At 42.9% G+C, this 25487-nt stretch overlaps 2 protein-coding genes across 2 annotated transcripts in view; both read right to left on the reverse strand.

Annotated features, from left to right (window-relative positions):
- Positions 1-8046, reverse strand: part of pex6 (peroxisomal biogenesis factor 6) — a 24843-nt gene extending 16797 nt beyond the window's left edge. Inside the window, 6 exon segments of the mRNA XM_053337601.1 lie at positions 1-79; positions 180-260; positions 820-986; positions 2156-2659; positions 2661-2852; positions 7356-8046. The exon segment at positions 1-79 is cut by the window's left edge and continues 33 nt beyond it. Coding sequence (XP_053193576.1) covers positions 1-79; positions 180-260; positions 820-986; positions 2156-2659; positions 2661-2852; positions 7356-7829 — 1497 coding nt within the window. The 5' untranslated portion in view covers positions 7830-8046.
- Positions 8047-11506: 3460 nt separating this feature from the next.
- Positions 11507-25487, reverse strand: part of ttbk1a (tau tubulin kinase 1a) — a 46884-nt gene continuing 32903 nt past the window's right edge. The window contains exons 14-15 of the mRNA XM_053337605.1: positions 12027-13444; positions 11507-11918 (exon numbers count right to left, since the gene is read on the reverse strand). Coding sequence (XP_053193580.1) covers positions 11507-11918; positions 12027-13444 — 1830 coding nt within the window. The remainder of the gene's footprint in view (positions 11919-12026; positions 13445-25487) is intronic.

Here is a 25487-nt window from a genome sequence, read left to right on the forward strand (position 1 = left end):
CAGCGCTCCTCTCTCTTCTTCTTCTTCTGTCTCTGCTGACGGTTGAACCTGCTGCACTCTGAAGAACAGCACCGGACACCTGGCAGGGGTCAAAGGTCACCACAGAGTTCATCATCTGACGCCTACATTACCCACAATGCACCTGAGCCACTAACAGAGTGTATTATTATGATGATGACCTGTTTATTCCCTCTGAGCTCTGCAGCAGGTCTGGATGGTTTCCAGCCGGGACTGTGAGGACGTCTCCCACGGCAACCAGTCTGAGGAGAGAGAGAGACAGCCAATTAATCACCATGGCAACCACCACCACGCAGCAGACTGTCACATGATCATAATGAGGTTAAACAGTTTGGTTGCTGTATTTAAGTCTCAGTGTGTCTCCCTCCCTCCTTCTCTCCTCCCTTCCTTCTTTCCTTCCTCCGTCCTTCCTTCGTCCTCCCTTCCTTCTTTCCTTCCTTCCATCTGTCCTTCCTTCCTTCCTTCTTTCCTTCCTCCCTACCTTCTTTTTTCTCTTCCTCTTTTCCTTTCTCCCTCCCTCGTTCCTTATTTCCTCCGTCCTTCCTTCCTTCCTTACTTCCATCTGTTCTTCCTCCCTCCCTCCTTCTCTCCTCCCTTCCTTCTTTCCTTCCTCCATCCCCCTTTCTTCTTCCTTCCTTTCTTCTTTCTTCCCTTCCTCCCTCCCTCCTTCTCTCTTTCCTTCCTCCGTCCTTCCTTCCTTCCTTCCCTCCCTTCCTTCCTTCCTCCCTTCCTTTCAACGAGTGTCCTATAAAGGGTTAACATCAGTATGAATTGAGCCGATGACTCGCGTGATCAGCTGACCTCGGCGTGTCGAAGTGATCGGCCAGCAGGTTGTCATAGCAACCGAGGCTGCTGTACAGCGGCGACGCCACCGGCTGGATGTGAAGCTCCATGGCAACGGGCGGAGACGCCGAGCGGCAGAAACTGTCGGAGCGACGAGCCGAGAGCTGCTGAGTCTGCTGCCAACGCTGAGAGAATACGAGGGTTATAAAGAGATCAGATCAATATGAAGATGATCAGCTGATATCTGATCAATAACAGGAAATACTTATGTCTCCTTCAGTTTGTTAAACATCTCGTTAAATATCGAGATCTTTAAAACTTCCTCGAAACGTTAAATATTACCAACCCTGTGGGGACCGATTCCTGGTTTCCATGGTAACGAGCATTGGACTCAATAGCAAACAGCCTCCTGATAGGCCCGGTCCCCACAAGGTTGGTTTTCCTGACTGTGTGTGTGAACCCCAGAGGTCACACACGGTACTGCAGTGTGGGGACCTTTTCCTGACAAAGTGTGTAAGTGTGTATATTAGCATGTTAGCTTCGTATTAGCATATTAGCTTAGCGATTAGCCCCCTGGGTCAGGGTTGGTACTGAATATGAATTGTAATGTGGCTAACAGTGATGTCAATTGTATGCTAATAGACGTTAGCATTACGGGTCCCAACGACGGGGGGGGGGGGGGGGGGCAACATTCAGGTTTCTGCAGCAGTGTGTGTGTGTGTGTGTGTGTGTGTGTGTGTGTGTGTGTGTGTGTGTGTGTGTGTGTGTGTGTGTGTACCTTGACTCTCAGGCTGCAGCAGTGTGTGTGTGTGTGTGTGTGTGTGTGTGTGTGTGTGTGTGTGTGTGTGTGTGTGTGTGTGTGTGTGTGTGTGTGTGTGAGTACCTTGACTCTCAGGCTGCAGCAGTGTGTGTGTGTGTGTGTGTGTGTGTGTGTGTGTGTGTGTGTGTGTGTGTGTGTGTGTGTGTGTGTGTGTGTGTGTGTGTGTGTGTGTGTGTATGTGTGTGTGTGTATGTGTGTGTGTGTGCGTGTGTGTGTGTGTGTGTGTATGTTTGTGTGTGTGTGTGTGTGTGTGTGTGTGTGTGTGTGTGTGTGTGTGTGTGAGTACCTTGACTCTCAGGCTGCAGCAGTGTGTGTGTGTGTGTGTGTGTGTGTGTGTGTGTGTGTGTGTGTGTGTGTGTGTGTGTGTGTGTGTGTGTGTGTGTGTGTGTGTGTGTGTGTGTGTGTGTGTGTGTGTATGTGTGTGTGTGTATGTGTGTGTGTGTGCGTGTGTGTGTGTGTGTGTGTATGTTGTGTGTGTGTGTGTGTGTGTGTGTGTGTGTGTGTGTGTGTGTGTGTGTGTGTGTGTGTGTGTACCTTGACTCTAACACTACAGGCTCCAGTACTCGTCTCCTCTCCGTCCGTCAGGTTGAACCAAAGAGTCTCAGATATGAACCCGGCCTCGTCGTGAAACTGCAGATCTGGACTCTCACTCAAATCCACCGTCACCACGGAGACGAGCCTCTCTCTGCCCCCCCCTCTGACATCACAGTGACCCGGCTGGGGCGGTCTGCAGGCCCCCCCCACCCCCACCCCCACCCCCGGCCGGGACAGCTTCACCCACTCCTGGTTAAACAGGCCGAGTCTGAGCAGCAGCTGTTTACTCACAAACACGCAGTTATCCACATCCACCCCCCCGCCCCCACCCCCACCCTGTTGACCTCTGACCCCCACCCCCCCACCCCCACCCTGCTGACCTCTGACCCCCCCCCACCGCCGGGCGTCCACCACCCGGACGTCCACCCGGCACTCCAGCGCCTGCAGGAAGCCCGAGAAGCCCGAGCCCAGCAGCTTCCTGTTGTCCAGCAGCGAGCGGCCCCCCCCCCGCCCCCCCGAGGCCGTCGGCGTAGTGAGCGAAGTCCGACACGCAGAGTCTGAGCGGCCTGCAGGGGGCGGCGGCGCTCGGCGGCTCCGGCCAATCACAGCAGTCCGTCACGACCAGAGAAGTGTCGGGGGTGATCCGACCCTGAAGGACCGGACTGCAGGACAGAACCAGCAGGTCTGAGTGCTGCAGCTGAGACAGGAAGTGATGTCATATACTGTTATTAATACTGCAGCTGAGACAGGAAGTGATGTCATATACTGTCATTTATACACAGAGAGGTTATTATACAGTGTTTTATTACATGTTTTATTTATTTTAACTTTATTTACTTATTTTAAATTGTATTTACTTATTTATTTTATTTTTATTTTTTATTCTTACTTATTTTATTTATTCTAACTTTATTTATATAGATTTTATTTATTTATTGTATTATTTATTCATTGTATTGTATTTTTAGTTATTATATTATATTTATTTAATTTTATTTTAATTTTTTTATTTTATTCTTACTTATTTTATTTATTTTAACTTTATTTATACTTATTGTATTTATTTATTTTGTTTTGTATTCATTGTATTGTATTTTTAGTTATTATATTTATTTAATTTGAGTTTTATTTATTTAACTTTATTTATATATTGATCTTTTTTATTGCATTTATGTCTTTTCTATTAGATTATTTTAAAGCTAATTAATATAATATATAATAAAGAGACATGTTCATTTACAACATCTAAAAACTGTCTTGTGGTGTAATAAGGAAACATCTCAGAGCTTTATAATGATATTAAGTTTATATATATATATAATATATAATGTTTATGACTCATATTTAAATAAAGTAAAGAAGTCAGAAGTGTCCCACATGACCCTGATCTACTCTATATACTCTATATATGTCTACTATTAATGTTATTACTACTTCTTTATTCTTCTTTATTCTTATTGATGCTCTTTTATTATACTGTTCACTCTGCTGCTGGAATAATTCATATTTCCTCCACTGTGGGATTAATAAAGTAAAATATGATCTTAACCCTGTAAAACCTGAACTATTGAATTATGAAACTGGAGTTTATTGGACCTTCTGACAAGTAATTCAAAATAAATACATAAATAAATAAATAAATAAGACACTATGAGTTTTATTTGTATCATATTTGATTTTTCATAGCATTATTTTTAAACACATAAAAACATATTAAATACAAACATTTTTTAAGCTCCTGCATAAAACTCATATCACCATTCAAACTGTTTTATGCATGATAATGAAATGAGTTTCTATACCTGCTGGGTCTACTTTCTGTCCTTCCTCCCTTTTTTCCTTCCATCTGTCCTTCCTCCCTTCATTCCTCCCTCCCTCCTTTTCTTCCTTCCTTCCATCCATCTGTCCTTCCTCCCTTTTTTCCTTCCTTCCTTTCTTCCTTCCATCTGTCCTTCCTTCCTTCCTTCCTTCCTTCCTTCATCTGTCCTTCCTTCCTTCCTTCCTTCCTTCATCTGTCCTTCCTTCCTTCATCTGTCCTTCCTTCCTTCCTTCCTTCCTTCCTTCCTTCATCTGTCCTTCCTTCCTTCCTTCCTTCCTTCCTTCCTTCCTTCCTTCCTTCCTTCATCTGTCCTTCCTTCCTTCCTTCCTTCCTTCATCTGTCCTTCCTTCCTTCCTTCCTTCCTTCCTCCTTCTGTCCTTTCTTCCTTCCTTCACCTGTCCTTCCTTTCTTCCCTTGCTTCCCTTCCTTCCACCTTTCCTTCCTTCTTCCTCCCTCCTTCCTTTCCTTCCTTCTTCCTCCCTTCCTTCCTTCCCTTCCTCCCTCCTTTCCTTCCTTCTTCCTCCCTTCCTTCCCTTCCTTCCTTACTTTAGGTGCAAATGACAACTAGTAAGGCCTGTTTAAGGGTTAATTGGTAGAATTAAAGCTTGTTGTAGGTTTATACTTTGATAGAAATGATAAACCTTCAAACTGTTTTATACATAATGAGAATGAGCTTCTATACCTGCTGGGTCTACTTTGATAGAAACATTTTCAACATGAATTTATCATAAAATAAGTTATTAAACATTTAGTCATTTAACACTGCATTAGTGTATGTGTGTATTACATGTATGTGATTATATACTGCAGGTTATTAACCCTTAAACAGGCAGCGTGCACCAGAAGATACACACTCTTTAACTTCATGTTGTCCTCCCGGGTCCTTCCTCTGTCCTTCCTTCCTTCCTTCATCTGTCCTTCCTTCCTTCCTTCCTTCCTTCCTTCCTCTGTCCTTCCTTCCTTCCTTCCTTCCTTCCTTCCTCTGTCCTTCCTTCCTTCCTTCCTTCCTTCCTTCATCTGTCCTTCCTTCCTTCCTTCATCTGTCCTTCCTTCCTTCCTTCCTTCCTTCCTCTGTCCTTCCTTCCTTCATCTGTCCTTCCTTCCTTCATCTGTCCTTCCTTCCTTCCTTCCTTCCTTCATCTGTCCTTCCTTCCTTCCTTCCTTCCTCTGTCCTTCCTTCCTTCATCTGTCCTTCCTTCCTTCATCTGTCCTTCCTTCCTTCCTTCCTTCCTTCCTTCATCTGTCCTTCCTTCCTTCCTTCCTTCCTTCCTTCATCTGTCCTTCCTTCCTTCCTTCCTTCCTCTGTCCTTCCTTCCTTCCTTCATCTGTCCTTCCTTCCTTCCTTCCTTCCTTCATCTGTCCTTCCTTCCTTCCTTCCTTCCTCTGTCCTTCCTTCCTTCATCTGTCCTTCCTTCCTTCATCTGTCCTTCCTTCCTTCCTTCCTTCCTTCCTTCATCTGTCCTTCCTTCCTTCCTTCCTTCCTTCCTTCATCTGTCCTTCCTTCCTTCCTTCCTTCCTCTGTCCTTCCTTCCTTCCTTCATCTGTCCTTCCTTCCTTCATCTGTCCTTCCTTCCTTCCTTCCTTCCTTCTTCCTCCCTCCTTCCTTTCCTTCCTTCTTCCTCCCTTCCTTCCTTCCCTTCCTCCCTCCTTTCCTTCCTTCTTCCTCCCTTCCTTCCCTTCTTCCCTCCTTTCCTTCCTCCTTCCTTCCTTACTTTAGGTGCAAATGACAACTAGTAAGGCCTGTTTAAGGGTTAATTGGTAGAATTAAAGCTTGTTGTAGGTTTATACTTTGATAGAAATGATAAACCTTCAAACTGTTTTATGCATAATGAGAATGAGCTTCTATACCTGCTGGGTCTACTTTGATAGAAACATTTTCAACATGAATTTATCTTAAAATAAGCTATTAAATATTTAGTCATTTAACACTGCATTAGTGTATGTGTGTATTACATGTATGTGATTATATACTGCAGGTTATTAACCCTTAAACAGGCAGCGTGCACCAGAAGATACACACTCTTTAACTTCATGTTGTCCTCCCGGGTCCTTCCTCTGTCCTTCCTTCCTTCCTTCATCTGTCCTTCCTTCCTTCCTTCCTTCCTCAGATCTAAGTTCAGCTGTTAGGGTAAATGTTCCCTCCTTCTGTCCTTTCTTCCTTCCTTCATCTGTCCTTCCTTCCTTCCTTCCTTCCTTCCTCAGATCTAAGTTCAGCTGTTAGGGTAAATGTTCCCTCCTTCTGTCCTTTCTTCCTTCCTTCATCTGTCCTTCCTTTCTTCCCTTGCTTCCCTTCCTTCCTCCTCCCTCCTTCCTTTCCTTCCTTCTTCCTCCCTTCCTTCCCTTCCTTCCCTTCCTCCCTCCTTTTCTTCCTTCTTCCTCCCTCCTTTTCTTCCTTCTTCCCTCCTTTCCTTCCTTCCTTCCTTCCTTCATCTGTCCTTCCTTCCTTCCTTCATCTGTCCTTCCTTCCTTCCTTCCTTCCTTCCTTCCTTCCTTCCTTCCTTCCTTCCTTCATCTGTCCTTCCTTCCTTCCTTCCTTCCTTCCTCAGATCTAAGTTCAGCTATTAGGGTAAATGTTCCCTCCTTCTGTCCTTTCTTCCTTCCTTCATCTGTCCTTCCTTTCTTCCCTTGCTTCCCTTCCCTCCGCCTTTCCTTCCTTCTTCCTCCCTCCTTCCTTTCCTTCCTTCTTCCTTTCCTTCCTTCCTTCTTCCTCCCTTCCTTCCCTTCCTCCCTCCTTTCCTTCCTTCTTCCCTCCTTTCCTTCCTCCTTCCTTCCTTACTTTAGGTGCAAATGACATAACTAGTAAGGCCTGTTTAAGGGTTAATTGGTAGAATTAAAGCTTGTTGTAGTTATAAAAGTTATAAAATGATAAAAATCAGTTTAGAAACTAGTATGTGTGATATTAATATTAATGAGCAGAATGTATCACTTTAACTTTTCTATGTTAAATAACACATTTAAGTGTTTTTACCATTATGACCATGTTATACCTTAATAAGGGCAAAGCATCCTGGTGGAGATACAACTCATAAAATCCAAAATATATTAAAAATATGAAGGAAATGTTTTACTTTAGGTGCAAATGACATAACTAGTGACATCATATTAGGATTTTTTTACATCTCATTTTCCATCCTGCCTGTTTAAGGGTTAAGGGAAATAAATATAATCACACTGATTTAAAGGTTTCTAAAACTCATGTATAAATATGATTGACCAGACATTACAGAGTTAAACTAAAACTACTTCATCACTTGTTAAACTCACTAAAACTAAACTGAAATAAAACCTAATGAACATTAATAAACTATAATAACTCTGCAGTGGACCTTTAATTATTATATCAGTGTTATTATATGAGCCAGGTGAAGCTCCGGGTCTCACCTGTCCGGGCAGCAGCAGCGGGTCTCCCTGCCGGGCCAGGAGCCACTGTCCCGGGCTGCAGAGCTCCAGCAGCCCGCCGGTGAACCGCTCAGCTGCGGCCCAGCGGAGGCTCTGCCGGCTGCGGGCTCCGAGCACCACCCGGTGGAGGCTGACCGGCTTCAGGGCCCGGACCGTCCCGGTGCTGCCCACCCGCTGCAGGCCGTGCAGCCGCAGGAACAGCCGGCTGGTGAGCAGCCGGAGGCGGCCACCGGGCTCCGGGTCAGCCGGGGGATCGTGCTCGCTGGCCGGGTGCACACGCAGCAGGATGCCCGGTGTCCCGCTGCTGGGAGGCCGCTGCGGGGTGAAGAGGACGGTCGGTGGGTCCGAGTCATCCTGGAGCAGCGAGGCCAGGTGGGACGGTGCCAGCAGGCCGTCCAGAGGGCTCAGGTGAGGGGGGAAAGTATCCAAACAGCACAGCTCTACCTGCGCCGCCATCTTGGCCCTGCGTCATCACCCAGGCTGCTCTGTACCAGGAACGACTGCGCCCCCAGCGGCAGAGAGAGGAAACTGCACCCCCAGCGGCAGAGAGACGCAACTGCACCCCCAGCGGCAGAGAGACGCAACTGCACCCCCAGCGGCCGAGAGAGGCTACTGCACCCCCAGCGGCAGAGAGAGGCAACTGCACCCCCAGCGGCCGAGAGACGCAACTGCACCCCCAGCGGCCGAGTAGAGCAACTGCAGCTCACTACATGATATGATATAGTGTATTTATTAGCCCACATGGGTTTATAAGACACCAGAAAAAGAAAAAGAAAGATACAGATACAGGTGATGCTAAACTAATAAACCATTCTGACATGTTTTCCAAACTTTAGAGACAAAAGTATCCAACTTAAAATTAAACAACTATTATGTGTTCATAAACCAGAGATGTTTCGTGCTCTGATGATGACATTTAATTAATAGTGTTCTTAACTCATCATAAAAAAGGATAATATACAGAAGTAGATGTGACTCATTTTAAACTTCTCTGAGCTGCCTCTGCACGTCAGACACAAACACATTTCTCTTCTTTGGCTTCTAACTCAGTATGAAAGTTGTTCATTTCTGTCTGTTTTCACCAGTTTGTTTCTTACTGCGTTGCTTTTATGTTGATGATTGTTCAGTAGCTCTTTGGTCAACGGCTGTAGTTTTAAATGTGCTTTATAATTAAATCTGGTTTGATACTAAAATAAACTAAAAATAAATCTATTCACAAAGCAGATGAACAGGCTGAGGTGTCTGAGGATCAATACGTGGAGGTTCAACAGTATTACGTCTCAGTGTTGGAATTACTGTATATAAGTTATCTCATATTTACCCTTTCTATAATCATTGATCTTTATAGTCTACAAGCATGCTGTTTTAAAGTTGTTTTTCAGGACCTGTGACCCTGCTCAGGACGTCTTTGAAGTGTGTGTCCACCTGAGACCATGTGACCGATTTGTGACCCCCACCCTTTAGAACAGAAATGACTATGTAAATCAGAGAAATCCTGAAACCAATAAAAAGAAAGGGTTCGGCAAGGTTTGCTCAGAGCGAGTTGGAGATTGTAACTGAGCAGATCTCTGTCCGTTCTCCTTGCAAGTAGAAACTCTAATCCTGTTGTCTTGTCTTCCTTTGTCTGATATTTTTTAAGTGTTTTAGGTTGCTTGAACCTGACACTCAGTCTGGAGCACAGTTTTGTTTTATTGATGCTCGTCACAGAAAAAGCTTCACAATAGATAATTCATCTCAAACACCCACAAACCTGCTGATAAAATGTGTCCTTCAGATCTGAATCATGTTGGAAGTCAGGTTTATCACGTTGGACATCCACGTGCAGATCAGAAGCACCGACTGTGACTGGAGAGTGGAAATAAGCAAAATTGGATTTACTTTTCTGCAATTTTGATACTTTGTACAGTTATCCCCTTGCCCCTGATTTACATGTGCTACAGGTTAGTTAGAGACTTCAAATAATTGCCAGAAAATTCCTATTATTTGAAACTGTCCTTCCTTCCTTCCATTTTTCCTTCCTGTCTTCTTTTCATTCCTTCCTTCCATTTTTTAATGGTCCGGCCCTTGAATGAAAATGAGTTTGACACCTCTGCGTTAATGGATACTGACTTATAAGGAAGCCTATAAAGCAAAGTATATGCACCTCTCTGTGCAGTATGTAGTAAATGTTTTTCCACCTTTGATTCTAGGATTCGTCTCATCATATCTGCCGTGCTGCTGTTGGCCGTTGTTCTATCATCTCTGAAGGACAGACTGATGTTCAGGGTTAGGGTTATCTTCTGTTGCAGCTGCTGGACTCCTCATTCATTTGAGTTCTGTACTTCATGAGCATGACACTGATCTGCTGTCCTTAGTTTGTTTTCCAGTCAGCTACATTTAACTTCCAGGAAAGAAAACAGGAAGAGGAGATACAGAAAGAAACACGACATGCATTAACCTGAAGATGCCACATTACCAGATTAAAACACGTCTATGCCATGTCTTGTATTAAAAGCATTGAAATATCAAATCTAAATCACGAAAAGTGGCAAATGATAACACCTGCATATAATATGTGAAGGGCCAGACAGGTTCCTTCGGTTTCGTATGAAATCCTGTCTGATTTTTTGAGACTGTTCTTGGTGGTATTCTTGATCTTGACTGTAATTTTTTTTGAGTGTAAATTAAAAATGCAGCATTTGCAATCCTGTTGCGTCCAATCAAAACCTAAATTTACTCCAGACTAAAGACCTGTGGCCAGTAAGGATGGATCCGATCTGGAATTGAGACATTCTGGAAAGTCTTGAGTAGGCATGGGCCGGTATGAGATTCTAGCGGTATGATAACCATTAGAAAAAATATCACGGTTTCACGGTATGGCAGTATTGCGATTACAGCTCTAAAATGTTCCTAAAAGGCTTCAGCTGCACCACCTGAGGGATTTCTGACCTTTCCACTTCCTGTCTTTGACCAGACAAAAAACAGCTCATACCTCAGGAACGGTAGGACAAAAATTTGGTTATCATGTTTTTTTCAAATCGTGGTATACCTTGAACACGGTTATCATCCCATGCCTAGTCTGGAGCCACATCAGTTTGGGTCTTTCTGTTGACTGGAGAGCTTTGAGAAAGAATGACAAGATGCTGTTTCACATGACCAAGACTTTACTTCACAACTCAGTGCCCATCGACCCCTAACAAACACAACATGGGCTCCAACAACCAGCAGACCCTTTTTGCACCGTCAGCAGATTCCAAGCAGATAAAACTTCCTCTCATGGTTAACCCTGTTTTTCTCATGCGTAAAAAACAGGCATAGTGCCAACACATTGGAACAGAAGGTTTAAGACTTGAAATTTACACATTTTGCTTGGCAAGATAAAAAATAAAGATGTCTTTATGGGAAATGATTCTATTATATACAATTCAGAGCATAAACAAAATAAAAACACCCAGAAAATAGAATGATTAAAGCATGCCCATTGTCACACCATGAGGAGGAGGCGAGCAATTAATTTTGTGTTCACATCGAACTCTTCTCTTTATCCAAGACCATAAGTACAGGATATAGTTAGGAATATCTTATATTATTATAGTCGGGCATTCAAGTAAGTCCAATTTGATCTTTTTTTTTTGTTGGCCTGTGTATCCCAATAGCAAGGGGAGAACCATATCAAATCATTTAAAGGTACAGATTTTCTTACATTTCGTTTTCCCTCTATCAAGTATTTGTGATATACTTTACCATGCAATGTGAACCAAGCAGGGTACTATCAATGAAATAGTAGTATAGCTGTGGACAAGCTGGGAGTATTGTGTTGGGGTGAGCTTCTCCAGACCTGGTCTTGTTGGAGACCATGATTCTCAGCTCCAGAAACCAGTTAAATCAGGGATTGACCAGGGAGCAGCAGACGCATCCATAGCACCACGGCAGCAATGCGCCTGTACGATAGTCAATTCAGATTACTGGAAGCCCATGAAGATAGTTCTGTAAGCTGTCCTTGGAAAAAATAAGAGGTCCGTATACATTAAATGAATTGAAGGAGGTCATTGTAACATCACAGTCTAACATGGAATCAGGTGAGAACCTTTGAGGCGTAGCTTGTCCGAAGACTGATTATACACAAATATGTCTCAATGATGAGTCTCTTTGTATTATCTAGCGGGCACCGACTTCTCCCTGGCATTCGGTTTCCCCTTAGCTGCAGCAGCTGGTTTTGGCCTGGTCCGAGTGGGCGTGGTGCCAGAGGATGATTGAGCGGTGGCTTCCTGCGAGGCGCTGCGCCGCATGGTTGTTGTAGTCCTGGGTGGTAGCACAGGGACGGTTGGGGCTCGAACGGAGAGGGGCTGCCTGGACGGACATACTCTCTGAGGAGAGGGGCTGTCTGTCCTGCAGTGGTTGGAGCTAAGGCTGCGGCGGGTTCCAAATAGGACTCGGAGGGGCATTCGAGGGCTCCCGGACTGGGCGGGGACAGCAGAGGGGCGGGGACATGACGAGGAGGATCTGGATGGGACTGGCTTTGATTTTCGTTGGGTGCTGAGAGTGCTTAGTCCAATTTTCTGATGCCTGTGGACAGAATAGTAAATTGAAGATGTTTTTCTTTCAAGTTTATTAAAATATTTATGCTTTAAAACTGAAACTTATATATGTCAGAAGAAAAAAGCAAAAACATACCCGTTGCTGAAGGATGATGCTCCTTCGATAGTGCTGGGCTCTGGCAAGGAGAGAGGAGAAGGAACAGCAAGCTTCCCTGAAGGCCTCTTTATAGGGGTAACAGGCCTGGGGATCCTGCTCCTGCACTCCTTGGAGCCCTGCTCTTCTGTCGGTTTGAGACGGGCACTCCTCCTGGACTCATCCGAGGTATGTGTGTCCTCTTCTGAGCCGGTGGTGGACAGAGTTTCTGATGCCCTCCGATGCTCATCTTCTCCAGAGGACAACGATGACGATGTCCCAGACAACATCCTCCTCCTCATCCAGCGACCCTGCTGCTTCTGGACCAGCATGCGGGCCAAGTCCAGCTGCCTGGCTCGCTGCTGAAGCCGAGCTCGTGCCGAGAGGGAGGAGGACTTCTCGGAGCCTGAGTCTTCTTCAGAGATGAGCACAGGGATTCGGCTGCGAATCTTGGGCTTTATGATCACTGGTAGCTCGGATGCAGTTGCCTGAACCTTGGCAGCTTCTTCACTGGACGATGGCTGTTTTTGTTCATGAACTGGTGACATGGCTTCTGGGACAGGCTCCAAAGACTGAGCCAGGACAGGTGATGGACCATTCTCAGTTTTAGGGTGTTTGTCAACTGATGGCGGTTGGTCTGGCACGGATGCCTCTGGAGGCTCTTCCGTCACCACCTGCTCATGGCTGTCATCCTCAATTAAATCCTTCATGATGGTGGAGACTTCCCGGTCACTGTCCTTGGCAGAGTGACCGTTGGAAGACATGACATTGAGGTGTGATGTCTCTGCAATATGTATGAAAGTGCGCTCAACTTTGGTGAAGGGTGGTGAAGCAGGAGCAATGGGAGTGGAAGGCCTCAGGTCTGACCTGAGAGCAGGGGATAAACGGCCAGTCTCAGAAGGCTCTTGCTGGATCCCTTCCCCAACCAGGAGGCGGTCGATACGGGGAGTCAGGGCAAACGGTGTTGCCAACTCACCCTCTAGAACATGATCTCCACCAGAAGGGGACTTGCGAGTGTCTCCGGGGGAGAAGAGGACGAGGGTCTTGGAAGCATCCTCCAGATCAGGGTCTGCATCAGCAGCTGAGGCATGCTCCCTTTGGCCCCTCTGGTCCTCAGCCATGAGCGTGGAGGGTGCCGCATCCTGGCTGCGTTCAGTGCTCTTCTGACTGGCCTCACTGTTGGATTCACTCTTTGTGACATCATCATCTCTCGGCCCTGGGGGTTCGGGGATGTCTTCGTCTGGTGTGGCGAAGCTCCGGCGTTGAGGCAAGGTACCAGTCAGCACGACAGTGAGGAAGTCGGCCCTCTTGGCCTGAAGCTGAGGAAGGATGTGGAAATGCTCCTTCTCGTCATCCTGGCCTTTTGTCCGATAATCCGGGGAGGGCGGTGATGGGGCGCTCTGCTCCGTGGGCGACAACACCTGGAAACAAACGCAAGAACACTTTATTATTGTTGAATCAACTCAGAACAAGACAGAAAAGGAACTCTCAACAAACACACTGTGGAAAGAGTTTATCACAATGCATTCACACATGGGCAACATGCATTAGTAGCTCATAGACTTATCAACACATATTAATGAAACCAGCTGAGGGATGGGAGTCAGAAACTGTTATTCAGGGCACACTACAACACACACAATGTCTTACTACATATTTAAAAGAGAAGATGTAAAGGAAAGACCGAGAAACAAGACATTTGACTTGATTCAAAATGTTTTATAACCCATATTAATTTCAATCATGCCCATTTTTCCTGTTTAATCTTGCCTGTAGTGCATATATAACCAAAAAAAATGTCATTATGTTGGTTAAAGATACAATTCCTGCTGGTACTTCAAATGTTAATACCTTGGTGGTTAGCTTGCTGACCAACAGCCTTACACATTACCTGGACTGTGTCATGGGCACCCCAATAAAATGACAGACAGAGAACTGTATGGTACATAGGAGATCACTTCAGACACAGCCCTTGGTCAATAATGAGCCAATAGCGGATAAGTTGTGTCATTATGTTCGAGGAAGCAAATGAATGAAGCACCTTTCAGCGCTTCCACAACCTCCCAATAACAACCACAGGGAGTGATTCATTTCCCCCAAAACCATTTTAATGTTATTTTGGTTGTACACAAGCTCTTCAAGATTGTCTAGATTACATACATTGATATAAAAGGCACAAAAAAATGCATTGCAGAGTTTATCCTTAGACAGCACGCAGTCTGATATCAGGTGATTTTCAAGTGTTTCCCTTCATAAAGATTTAACATACAGCCTGTACATACATACTAAACCCCACTAAGTATCATGCTATTAGAGATTAACTGCAAACCTAATTACTTTCTACATTTCTGTATATATGTACACAGTTATCATTGGATTTACAAAAAGTTTAAAATACATGCTTTACCTGTAAATTATACAAGCAGTACTGTACAATCATATAGTGATAGAAAAAAAAACAAAAAAACGCTTACATGTATAATACACGTGAAAGACACTCACGGATCATCACACTAAATAAACACTGTGAGCTCCTTCACTGTGATTCCTAACCCTTTCTCTTCACCTCCACTACAGAAACTCTGCTTTTATTGCAAAAACTTTGAAGGAACATTCAGATATTTTAGCCTAGCTTAGCAAAGAAAAACTAGAGGCAAGGGGGGGAACTGCTAGCCTAGCCTAGCCCCCGTTATGAGAGCTCTGTCTAATTTTCATTTTGTGTCTCTTTTACTAAACAAGAGCCAAATTGATTAATATCATTTTCATCTGTGCCTGGTGCAGAGACACATTTAGCCAAACTTAGCAGCGAGAGGAAGCAGTTTAAAATACTGGCCTAGCTAAATCAATGCTAACATAATGAGAACAGTCCACCTTCTAACATATCCAAGTCTGTTTGAGTTACATGTTGTATTATGTTTATTGGACAAAAGCTGTAAAAGCCGAAGAGTAAAAAGGAGATACTATGGTTTTAGCAATAGTTAGCATCAGAGCTACTGACTACACGCAGCATCTCTAAAGTCCTGAACTCAAAGTGTCTTATCAGGTTTGAGTTCTGTAAGAACTTTACTGTAAACCATTTCTGCTTAAACGTCTATTTGTTTTAGCTTTGTCATTGAAGAATAAGTGTGCGAGACTCTCGACAGACCGCTTACAACCTGTCAGGTGAGGGTCACATAACCAATACTGGTAACTTAACTAGCACTACTACTAGTCAGCTAAGCCCAACAATTGTGAACTGTGAATTTCACAACAAGTTTTTATTCTTAAACTGGATTCCTTGAGCTCTGTGATAAACTCAATCATTTTTAGGGATAATTCAGTGATACCAGAACTGTAAAACACACTGAAAACATTTGAAGGAATCCTTAAATGTTCGTGGTGGATATAATATATATTTTGGAGGGAGGTTTGGTGGCTACAAAATTTTGAAAGGTGAAAGAATAAAGAAACAAAACATCAATAATAATGTTAATAGATAAGAAAACGCAGGAACTACAAACACATGAACGAAAAGTCCATATATTTGGCAAAACTAGAAGATCAGTCACACCCAGCTGACTACAGGATGAACTTTTTACTAAAGTGTAAATAAGCTAGGAGCAAGGCTAGCAGTTCCTCTCTGCTTCCAGTCTTTGCGCTAAGCTAGGCTAAACACATCCCGAACCTATCTCTTATTTTGAAAGATTTCCTAATAATCTGAATGTCCCATTAACAATCAACTACTAGTGACACAAGCAGTGAATTTATGTGACAGTTTTGAGAGATGAGGTCTAAACTGATCTGATTAACACACAGGTGAATGTAGCGTAGAGTCTAAACGAAGCTAACATGGAGACGTTAAGTGCGTTAAGTGTTCACCTTTGCAAACACGCTGCACGTTAGTTCAGTCTGCAGACGTTTGTACAGTATCACCCTGTTATTCCATAAAGATCAGCACTATCAAACATGGGTAATGAAATGTATGTTTGGGAGAAGCGTAATATAACTTTATACAATTATAGAGTTCGAGTGCGTGACTTATGAGGTATAAATGTTCTGTGACGGACGGAAACACACACACACAGTTCGTGGAGCTAAAGGTGCACGTGAAAACATCATGCTAACAGATTCCAGCTAATTCCTCACTCACTTGGTTTTGAGGTAAGTTTAAGGAAATAAAGGCTTCAAATTCAAATTCACAGTATTGCTGATGTGATGGAAACATTTATTCGTAACATTACGGGTGACAAAGACCTTCAAATGTCAACTTTTTTTTTTTTTTTTAAAGGCTAAAAAAAGAAAAGAGCTGCTTCACTTTTTCGTCTGAGCTGTTTGGATGTTTTGTGGTTTGAAAGGTTGTACAGGCCCAGAGAAAGCAGGCGTTCGGACGTTTGTAAGTGACCATCACATCTGAATACCGTAGAAGCTTCACCACTTCTACACAGTTTCTCAACAACAACAACAACTGGAACATATATTTGGTTTTTTCCAGAAATCACTTTACAAGTTACAATTGCAGGTTTTTCTTTTTAATGCTTTCTTGCTTTTAAAATCAACTCGAACCCAATTCATGACATTTCTGTTCAGTTTGAACGACATCAAGTTAGCAGCAGTTAGGCCGAAACTACACTCCCAACAAAATCACACGGTCAAAAAGGCCACAATTGGAGCGCCATATTTCTTTTTTGGCAGGCTGGCAATGTGTCTATTTGTTTAAATGTTGCACTTTGTTAAATAAATAACTGGTGTCTTTATACACACGTTTGCTGACAGCACCATATTCAGCAGTAGTTTGAAGCCTTTCAGAGCACATTTTGTTTGGAGTGTACTGTCAGCCTCACGAAAGTATAAAGGCTTGAAGGACGAGTCCAGCCTTGGTTCTTTTATAGATCCTGGGGTTTATATTTGTAGTTTTTGGCCATAATTCCTACAGATTCCTACAGACAGGTAAAGGAACAACCCAAACATGTCTAATCAGTGGTTCATTGACCTGGATGACTTCTGTAGATGCAGTACAGAGCAGGAAGCAGCTCTTCAAAGTCCTGGAATTACGTCCAAAAGTACAGAAATATAAACCCAGGTTGTAGAAAAATCACCTCATCTCTCCATCAGCTGACTTTCATTAAATACTGAAGTGGTTCCTGATGCCTCTACAGCATCGTCACTTCCTGCACTAACAAACAAAACACTGGGTGTAAATGTTCACACAACACTGCAGAAGAAAAGATGTGATCAATAAGATCTGATAATATGATTCTCTTAACTATCAGGACTTAAAAAAAAGGCTCCTGCTGCTTCTTCATTTTAAAGTCCGCTCGACAGCTCTGATCCGTGAGTATCCCCTGTAGGAGCAGTGTGACTTATATACAAAATAATCACAGATGTTTTTCAGTCAGAGGTGTGTTTTCACTGTGTTTTCCTCGTGGTAATTACAGTACAGTGCTGTTTTTTGTCAATGTACAGTCAGAGGTGCGTGTCGTACAAACAGTAGATCTCATGCAAAGAGTGGCGACAGTCGGTAAACAGTCTTTTGGTGCGACGTACTGTCATTAATGCTGCGGGTTGTTCTTTTTCTTTTAAAAGTCTTTCTACTGCCTGTTTATAACTGAAGGTGGCGCTGTGTTCATGTCGACACAGGACAAAAAACATTGACATGTATCAGTGACAATCTTGTACGGTAGGTGAATCATTTTGCAGGCGTGCAAAATAAAGGTAGCAGCTATTCCACTTCATACATTCTCTAAGTGGTTGAACTGTAACGCTATGCTAAATATAAAACGGTCAGGACGTCCTGAACTCCTGTAAGCAAGCAGCATGAAAACAAACTCAGGTTATTCTCATCGGACTGAAGCATAATGAGCTAGCACTGAGGGACATCGCTCGCTCAGGCTAAGCTAACGTCAACGCCTCAAATACAAGCTTAATGAAACAGCAAGTGGTGCATATTTAGTTAATGTAGCCCTTTAACACATTGAGAAAGCAACAGTTTGGCTTTCATTGCACAAAAATGGCCGACCTAGCTAGTCTCTCGTAGCCAGATTTGGAGCTATCGTTAGCAGAGACACCTTCAACTTCGGAGAGGCTCTTTTTTTTTTTACGAATGACTTTCCGAGCATGAAACCACAGACCGTTGCTTTGGTTTTAACGTCAGCTAGCTTCATGACTCAACACTCAACAAACACACAACGGTTCATAGTCGTTACAGTGACGTGGTGGAGACGAAACAGACCAAACACGACCTTTAAAAAAACACATTTGTAGATTTTGTTTTACTATTTTCTACTCACTCCGTCATGGCTGAGGTTTTTCAAAATAAAGTCGCCTTGTAAAGATCTTTTTGCTGTGAGATGATGAGAGAGCGTAAATGTCTTTTCCTGCTCTTTGTCTTTATGGCTGCTGTGGTTTTATTATGAGTGGAAACCTTTCTAAATCTAGATGTGAAGTATTGATGTTCTTCTTCTGGTGTTTTTGGTGTTTTTGGTGGTGAATCTAGTTTTTTGTCTCGAGGGATCTGCTCCCAACCGGCTCAGATAATCATACTTCTTCTCCACCATTTCACAGTTTAACAGACAATCAAGATGCTGTTTATCTACTTCAGACATCCTGTATTTATTTATTTATTACCAAACACCACAGCTCATGTAATTAAAGGACTCCTCATATAATGCATTAGATTGGATTTGAGACATCTGACTGGTTGGATGTTTCTGTTTTCTGACTCTTCCACTAAAATAAAACTTTTCTTTTAACAGTGTCACAGACTCTACTTAGATCTAGCGATTTCACAAATGTTGAGACATGAGCTGTTTTTCATGGGATCATCCCTATGTTCCCCGGGTCCTATGTTCCCCGCTTTGTATGTGACCGGGGAACATAGGGATGATCCTGTCTACAGTTAGCCAGTTAGCTGTATTAGCCGCCAAGTTAGCCGCTGAGCTAGCAACCGAGTTAGCCGCGATCGGGGAACATAGGACCCGGGGAACATAGGTACGCTCCCGTTTTTCATGACTGAACTCCGGACAGTGTCAGGAGAATCACGTCTGGTCTTTCACACATCTGTACAGGACTCAGCAGCAGATTCTCAGCTTCTGTATTTTAGTTTACGTTCTGCTTGTTCGACAGTTGTTTGATAAATTGCTGAAACCGCCTCTCGATCAATCTCAATCAATCAGACATTACAGAGACTTTGTACGAAGGAGCTGGTGGAGTAAAGTCCATTAAATGTCCGGTCCGACTGCTCCTCCAGATAACTGGCTAACGGGGCTATGCTAACGAGGCTACGCTAACGGGGCTACGCTAACGTACTTTCACTCAAGCAAAAACAAACAACACAACTACGTCCTTCCTTCTTATTTTTCCACTGAAACAGACTCTGGCTACATTTCCTATGCGTGCCCTTTAATAATACAACCATAACATTATTCTGTCTCATTGCTTATGAAATGGACAAAGTGGCGAACTGCGCTGTGAAATGAAAGAAATCCCCTCGCTCTGCTCTACTGGAGCCGTTACAGGATCATACTGGTGGTTCTGCACGTTTTATTTAATTTATTATTGATAAAAAAACAAAGTCAGCATTTTTTAAAAACCCTTCGTCATCTTTTAAGCTGATTCCTCTACATTATGGCAGAAGCTAGTTTCAATCAACTTTTAGAGACTTGACTTTTCCTGCAGGACGATAATTACAGCCAGCTTTTAGTTACCTTTATCTTAATACACCAGGATTTAAAAATTATATGTAAAGGCATAGACCACCCAAAAAAATCTGAATTTGCAATTTCTTTCCTTCCCTCCTTCCTTCCTGCCCTCCTTCCTTCCCTCCCTCCTTTCCTTTCCTTCCTTTTCCACGAGGACAACAGGAGGGTTAAAGATACGCAAGCTTTGTTGTCATGGCAACAGTGAACACCACCATTAATTAACATGAGCAAGATTAAGTCCATTAGAGTTTCTAAATGTCGATTTCGATTATTTTTTTTCGATTAATTGCCCAGCTCTAACCGATCTAAAAGAAAATTCAATATCTGTACGGTGCAATGTGCAATGCAGTGTCCATCTCCACCTATTTCACATTGATGAGCAAACTGCTGATTCATCATGTTGTCCACCAGCGTGATGGTGAGTTCAAGAACACTTCAAGTCTCTGCAGGCTGATTCATAAAAAGTGTGAACCACCAGTATGTCCCTTTAAATAACTCTTTTCTTTTCAACTTCCCACATTTCACTTATTGCATCTACAAGTATGTTTTTGCATCCATATATATATATCGAGACTCTGGGCCCGGCCTGATCCATCTCTCTCTCTCTCTCTCTCCGGTCTAACTCTAGTGATAAAGTGCAACAGTGAAGTCCAGCAGTAAGAAAACAGTGATGATGGGAAGGAAGCACGATGTCACACAGTCACACTGCAAATTAAAGAGTTCAATACACGAAAAACGATGAAGCTCAGAGTTCTTCTAGTCACACTTTTAAGATGACGAGTCAGCTGATTAACTCTTCATCATCTCTGCTGGCTCAGTTGTTTAAAAAAAACCCCCAAAAAACCATCTGTTACAACCGAGGCCGTAGCCAGGATCTTTCAAACACCGAGGTCAAAAACAAGACCACAACTTATGTGCAAATTCAGTGTAATCCATGATGTATTTATACCTCTTTCTTGCTGTGCATTTCTCAGTCATGGTCACTCTTGTGGTCCAGTTCTTTCTTATCATTTCCAATTTTGCAACTTAAATCAACTCCTATTTCAGTGACGTAGATAGAGAACATATTTCTGGAGATTTTCAAGTCACAGTTCACATCGGGATCATCCCCCTATGTTCCCCGGGTCCTATGTTCCCCACTTTGAATGTGACCGGGGAACATAGGGATGATCCTGTCTACAGTTAGCCAGTTAGCTGAGTTAGCCACCGAGCTAGCAGCCGAATTAGCCGCCGAGTTAGCAACCAAGTTAGCCGCGATCGGGGAACATAGGACCCGGGGAACATAGGTACGCTCCCGTTCACATCTACTGCAGCGAATATTTTTTTCTGGAAGTGAGCTCTACTGTATAGAACCGCGACTTATAAATCTCCAGTAATATGCTGTATATGTATATTTGTGAATTTGTGACGAATCTGCTGACGGAAGCGCAATGCAACAATCCCCCTGCAGTTTGGTGATCCTCGATCCACCCCCCAGCACCGCCCCCTCAGCGCCCGAGCCACGGATCTCGCCATGCCGGGTCCGGTGGCCGGTAGCAAGTCCCGTGTGCACGCAGACGTCAACTGGGACTGGGACTGGGATTATGAGGCCCACGTACCCAACTGGAACAACCAAGAGGACTACCAGCTGGAGATGTTCGGTAAGGAAACCAGTTAAATTGGAAACCAGTTGGGACCAGGCGGGGAGTCCTCTGAAAAGAAGCCAATGCGGAAGTAACTTAGAGCTGCATTCTATCAAAAGGCCACCAGGGGGCGACCGTCTCTATACAAGTCAATGGAGAATTCACCAACTTCTCACTTGATTTCTAACCTCAGTAAACGTTTTCAAAATGTGTTTATGGTCTCAATCGCTAGTTTAAAGCCTTCTTCAATGCAGTATGATGTTCATTTGGGACATTTTGGCCTTCCTGATTTTATATGTGACGATAAAGCAGGGTATGCATTAGGGCGTGGCTACGTCCTGATTGACAGGTTGATTGACCGATGGCCTCGAGATCCAGCCCTCGTAACCATAGCAACCTCCCCGCTCCGCCCACGTCCCCGCCTCATGCCCATATAAGTAGAATCCGTGTTTTTTTATTTTTCCCAGCATGCACCTGAAATTTTCAAGATGGCGCTGCCTAGATTAGAAACTATTGGCTTCCGAGCAACAGTCCACAAACCAATGGGTGACGTCACGGATGTTACGTCTGTTTCTTATATACAGTCTATGGTTGGGACGTCACACTGGGGCTGGTGGATTTCAAGGCCTCACTCCGCCGCTGGCTATAGCCGACTACTTTCGTTTTGACATGGCATCAATATCTCCTAGTACGTGTCACGTGATGGCCCGTTGATGCTATTATCACTTCACAATGAAACAAACTTCAAGAAAAAAATACCGATGACATGACCTCGGTGTCCTCAATGGTAGCTACGGCCATGGTTACAACCGACCAACACCACAGAGCCTAAATATATTATCTGAGGCGGTTACATCCCAGCGTCTCCACCACCGGAACAAACTAACAAAAACTGACCGACCGCAGCTTAAAAAGACAACTGTGAATGAAACAGGATCAACTTCGTCCTCTGGAAGACCTTTTTAGATTCGACTCAAACACAAACAAGCCAAACGTGGACCAACGCCGGTTTGACTGTGAGACACTAAAGATCAGCTGTGGCTCGTAAACCTACTTCCTGTTATCTGAACATCGTGACTTAATTATCTCAGGAAGGACAGGAAGTCCCGATCGATGCTAAACTGGTTCTGATATCTGCAGATGACACGATGATTGAAGACTGATCTCGCTGATATTTGATTATAAACTAAAAGTATTGAACAGAGTTTGATGTGATGATGGCGATGGAGGAGAAGTCACAAACGTTATTAGATTTCATCCTGAGGGGGAACATGAGCGCGGGAATCAGATTTCATGAATATCTATCCAGTAGTTTGTTGAAATATTTCACTAAAAAAACAGAAATGTGCCAATCCTTTCAGTAGATGTTGAGATTAGTGACGGCCTAATGATGCTATTTTCACTTCACAATGAAACAAAACTTCAAGAAAAAAACTACAGAGGACATGACCTCGGTGTCCTCAATGGTAGCTACGGCCATGCCTGCAGGTGGCGCTAGGGGGCAATAAATCAGAAGCTAAAAGTCATTAGGATTCATTCTCCATAGACCAAGAAAGTGATGATGGCGCTGGAGGAAAAGTCACAAACATGAAAATCGATCCAATAGTTTGTTGAGTAAAGGGTCAAAAGTTGAGGGAGCAACTTTTGTTCCTCTCTACTAACCTGTACATTAAAGGCAAAAAGCCCCCCAAAAAATATGAGGAAACTTTGACCTACAGGTGGCGCTAGGGGGCAAAAATCAGAAGCTAAAAGTCATTAGGGTTCATTCTCCATAGACCAACAATATCTGAACCAAATTTCATGAAAATCGATCCAATAGTTTGTTGAGTAAAAGAGTCAAAAGTTGAGGGAACATTAATTTGGCGCCAATCCTTTCAGTAGAAGTTGAGATATTTCATTAAATGCAAGGAAACTTTGACCTGCAGGTGGCGCTAGGTGTCATTAGGATTCATTCTCCATAGACCAAGAATATCTGAACCAAATTTCATGAACGTTAATCTGAAAATTGTTGAGATATTTTAATCTGGACTACGAAGATGAACCAACACCAACAAACCACCACCGATAAAAAACTAGAATATAAGTTTTAACGTTATGTTGAGAAAATGAGAAACTAAAGTCACAATCTTCAGATAAATGACCGAAAAAACGATTATTATGAACCACAGCTGCTCCAAACTTCATTAGAAACATTCTCCATTTTTAAAAGACGCAACAAAAAAAAGTGACAAAAAATAAAAAATAACCAAAAATCATGAAATCTGAACCACTCTGTAAACTCTGGTGGTCCTTACCTGCTAACTAGCTAACTTCTTTTTATAGGATAACACTTCTGGGATTAAATTAAATTAGAAATTAGCTAGCTTGCTAAAATTAGCAATTGCTACATTCAGCGAAAAATGATCCGAGGTTTTTCTTTTTTTTTTTTTTTTTTTTTTGGTGATTTATGTGACATTTTTTTTTTTTGTCGTTAAATGTTGAATATTATTTTTATTTATTGTCAATTTGCTTTCAGTTTTTCTTCCCAGTGCCAGTTATAGGTTTTTTTTTTTAAAGATACATGAATAATAATAAATAAGAAATACATATTTGTGATTTCGGTGATATTTCGGATTGTTTCGTATCTGAACGTTTGTTTTATGAAATGTTATCGTGTCCTGAAACTCTGCTTTATTTTTTTTTTGTTAGTTTTTTTTTTAAATTGTAAAAACATTTGCACTTCAGGGCCTCCGTACATCTGCCCCGGCGGTGAGTCTGCACAGTAATCATCATCATCGCACCTCGACGAGGCGTTCAGGGTCACTCGTTTTGTGTCGGTGAAGACGTGAAAAGCAGTGTCGGTGTATTGCTCGGTGGGCGGTGGATGATGGGAGGGGTTGGAGGGCGGGCGGTGGATGATGGGAGGGGTTGGAGGGCGGGCGCCGACTCGAATGTCTCGGTGCAAAAAAAAAAAAAAAAAAAACTCGATCGCCGGGGACGACCTGCATTCCTCGACGATCTCACTCCTAGCAGAAACTAAATAAATAAATAAATTAGAATAAAAAGAAAAGCAAACAGTGTAAAGCTTAACAGTCTGTTAGCAGTCCCACTCTGTTCCTAGCTTCCTCCTTCCTCCCAGTTTCACCAGTTTCACCAGTTTCACCAGTTCCCACCCAGTTTGTGGCGTCGTGTGCAACATCATCAGGTTTGCAGAGAGAGGCTTTTTTTTTTTTTTTTTTTTTAACAGTTTATTGCATGGAAAATATTCCCCGTCACTTTATCTCCTCTTCTTCCTTCCTCTTCCTCCTCTTCTTCTTCTGTTCCTCTGCACAAAAAAGTGGTTGGTAGAGCTACGTGTGTGTGTGTGTGTGTGTGTGTGTGTGTGTGTGTGTAATATGGCTTGTTGTGTTAAATGTGTGTGTGTGTGCGTGGCTCATGTATGTGTGTATATATGCAGAACCAGCCAGCAGGGGGCCCCACACCATGACATCATTAATATGCATTTAATATTTAATCATTTAGTGTCTCCATGAGGTCTAGTTTAAATTTAAAGGGTTAAAATGTGAAAATAAACGTATGAATAACTTCACACTTTCTTTTTTTGTGGACCCAGCATCAAATTTCTGCTTTTAATCCATTTAGAGAGAATATATTAGAGGATTATGGTAAAAATGTCTAAGTGGTGTAACCATAAAAACTTTGTACCAAATAATTGAACGTTGCTTAAAAACAGTAAATAGTCAATAAAACACCTTCCTTCCTTCCTTCCTTCCTTCCTTCCTTCCTTCCTTCCTACCTAACACCATATCAACTAGTTAGGCATGATCTTACATTATAACTTTTATATTAAATAAAGCTAATGGAATACTATTGTTCTAAATATTACATTTCATCTGGTTACCATGGAGATCAGGAAACATTTACATGTTTTAAATGAAGTCATTATTAGTATAAGTCCACTTAAACACACTGTAGCTGATACAATATTTAATATCTATCATTCTTTTGTGGTTACACCATTTGACATGTTCAGGAGCATTCAGTCTTTTGGTATAAAATGGAGCAAATGTCATTTCAAATCTCTCTTATTGATCTTTTTTTAATATATTGATTATATTGAACTGGGCGTAACCTCCATGATGTCTTGCTGCCGCTGAGTTCAGTCTGAATTTATCTAGAAAACCAAC

Source organism: Scomber japonicus, chromosome 2 (genome assembly GCF_027409825.1).
Source record: "Scomber japonicus isolate fScoJap1 chromosome 2, fScoJap1.pri, whole genome shotgun sequence".
Classification (NCBI taxonomy): domain Eukaryota; kingdom Metazoa; phylum Chordata; class Actinopteri; order Scombriformes; family Scombridae; genus Scomber; species Scomber japonicus.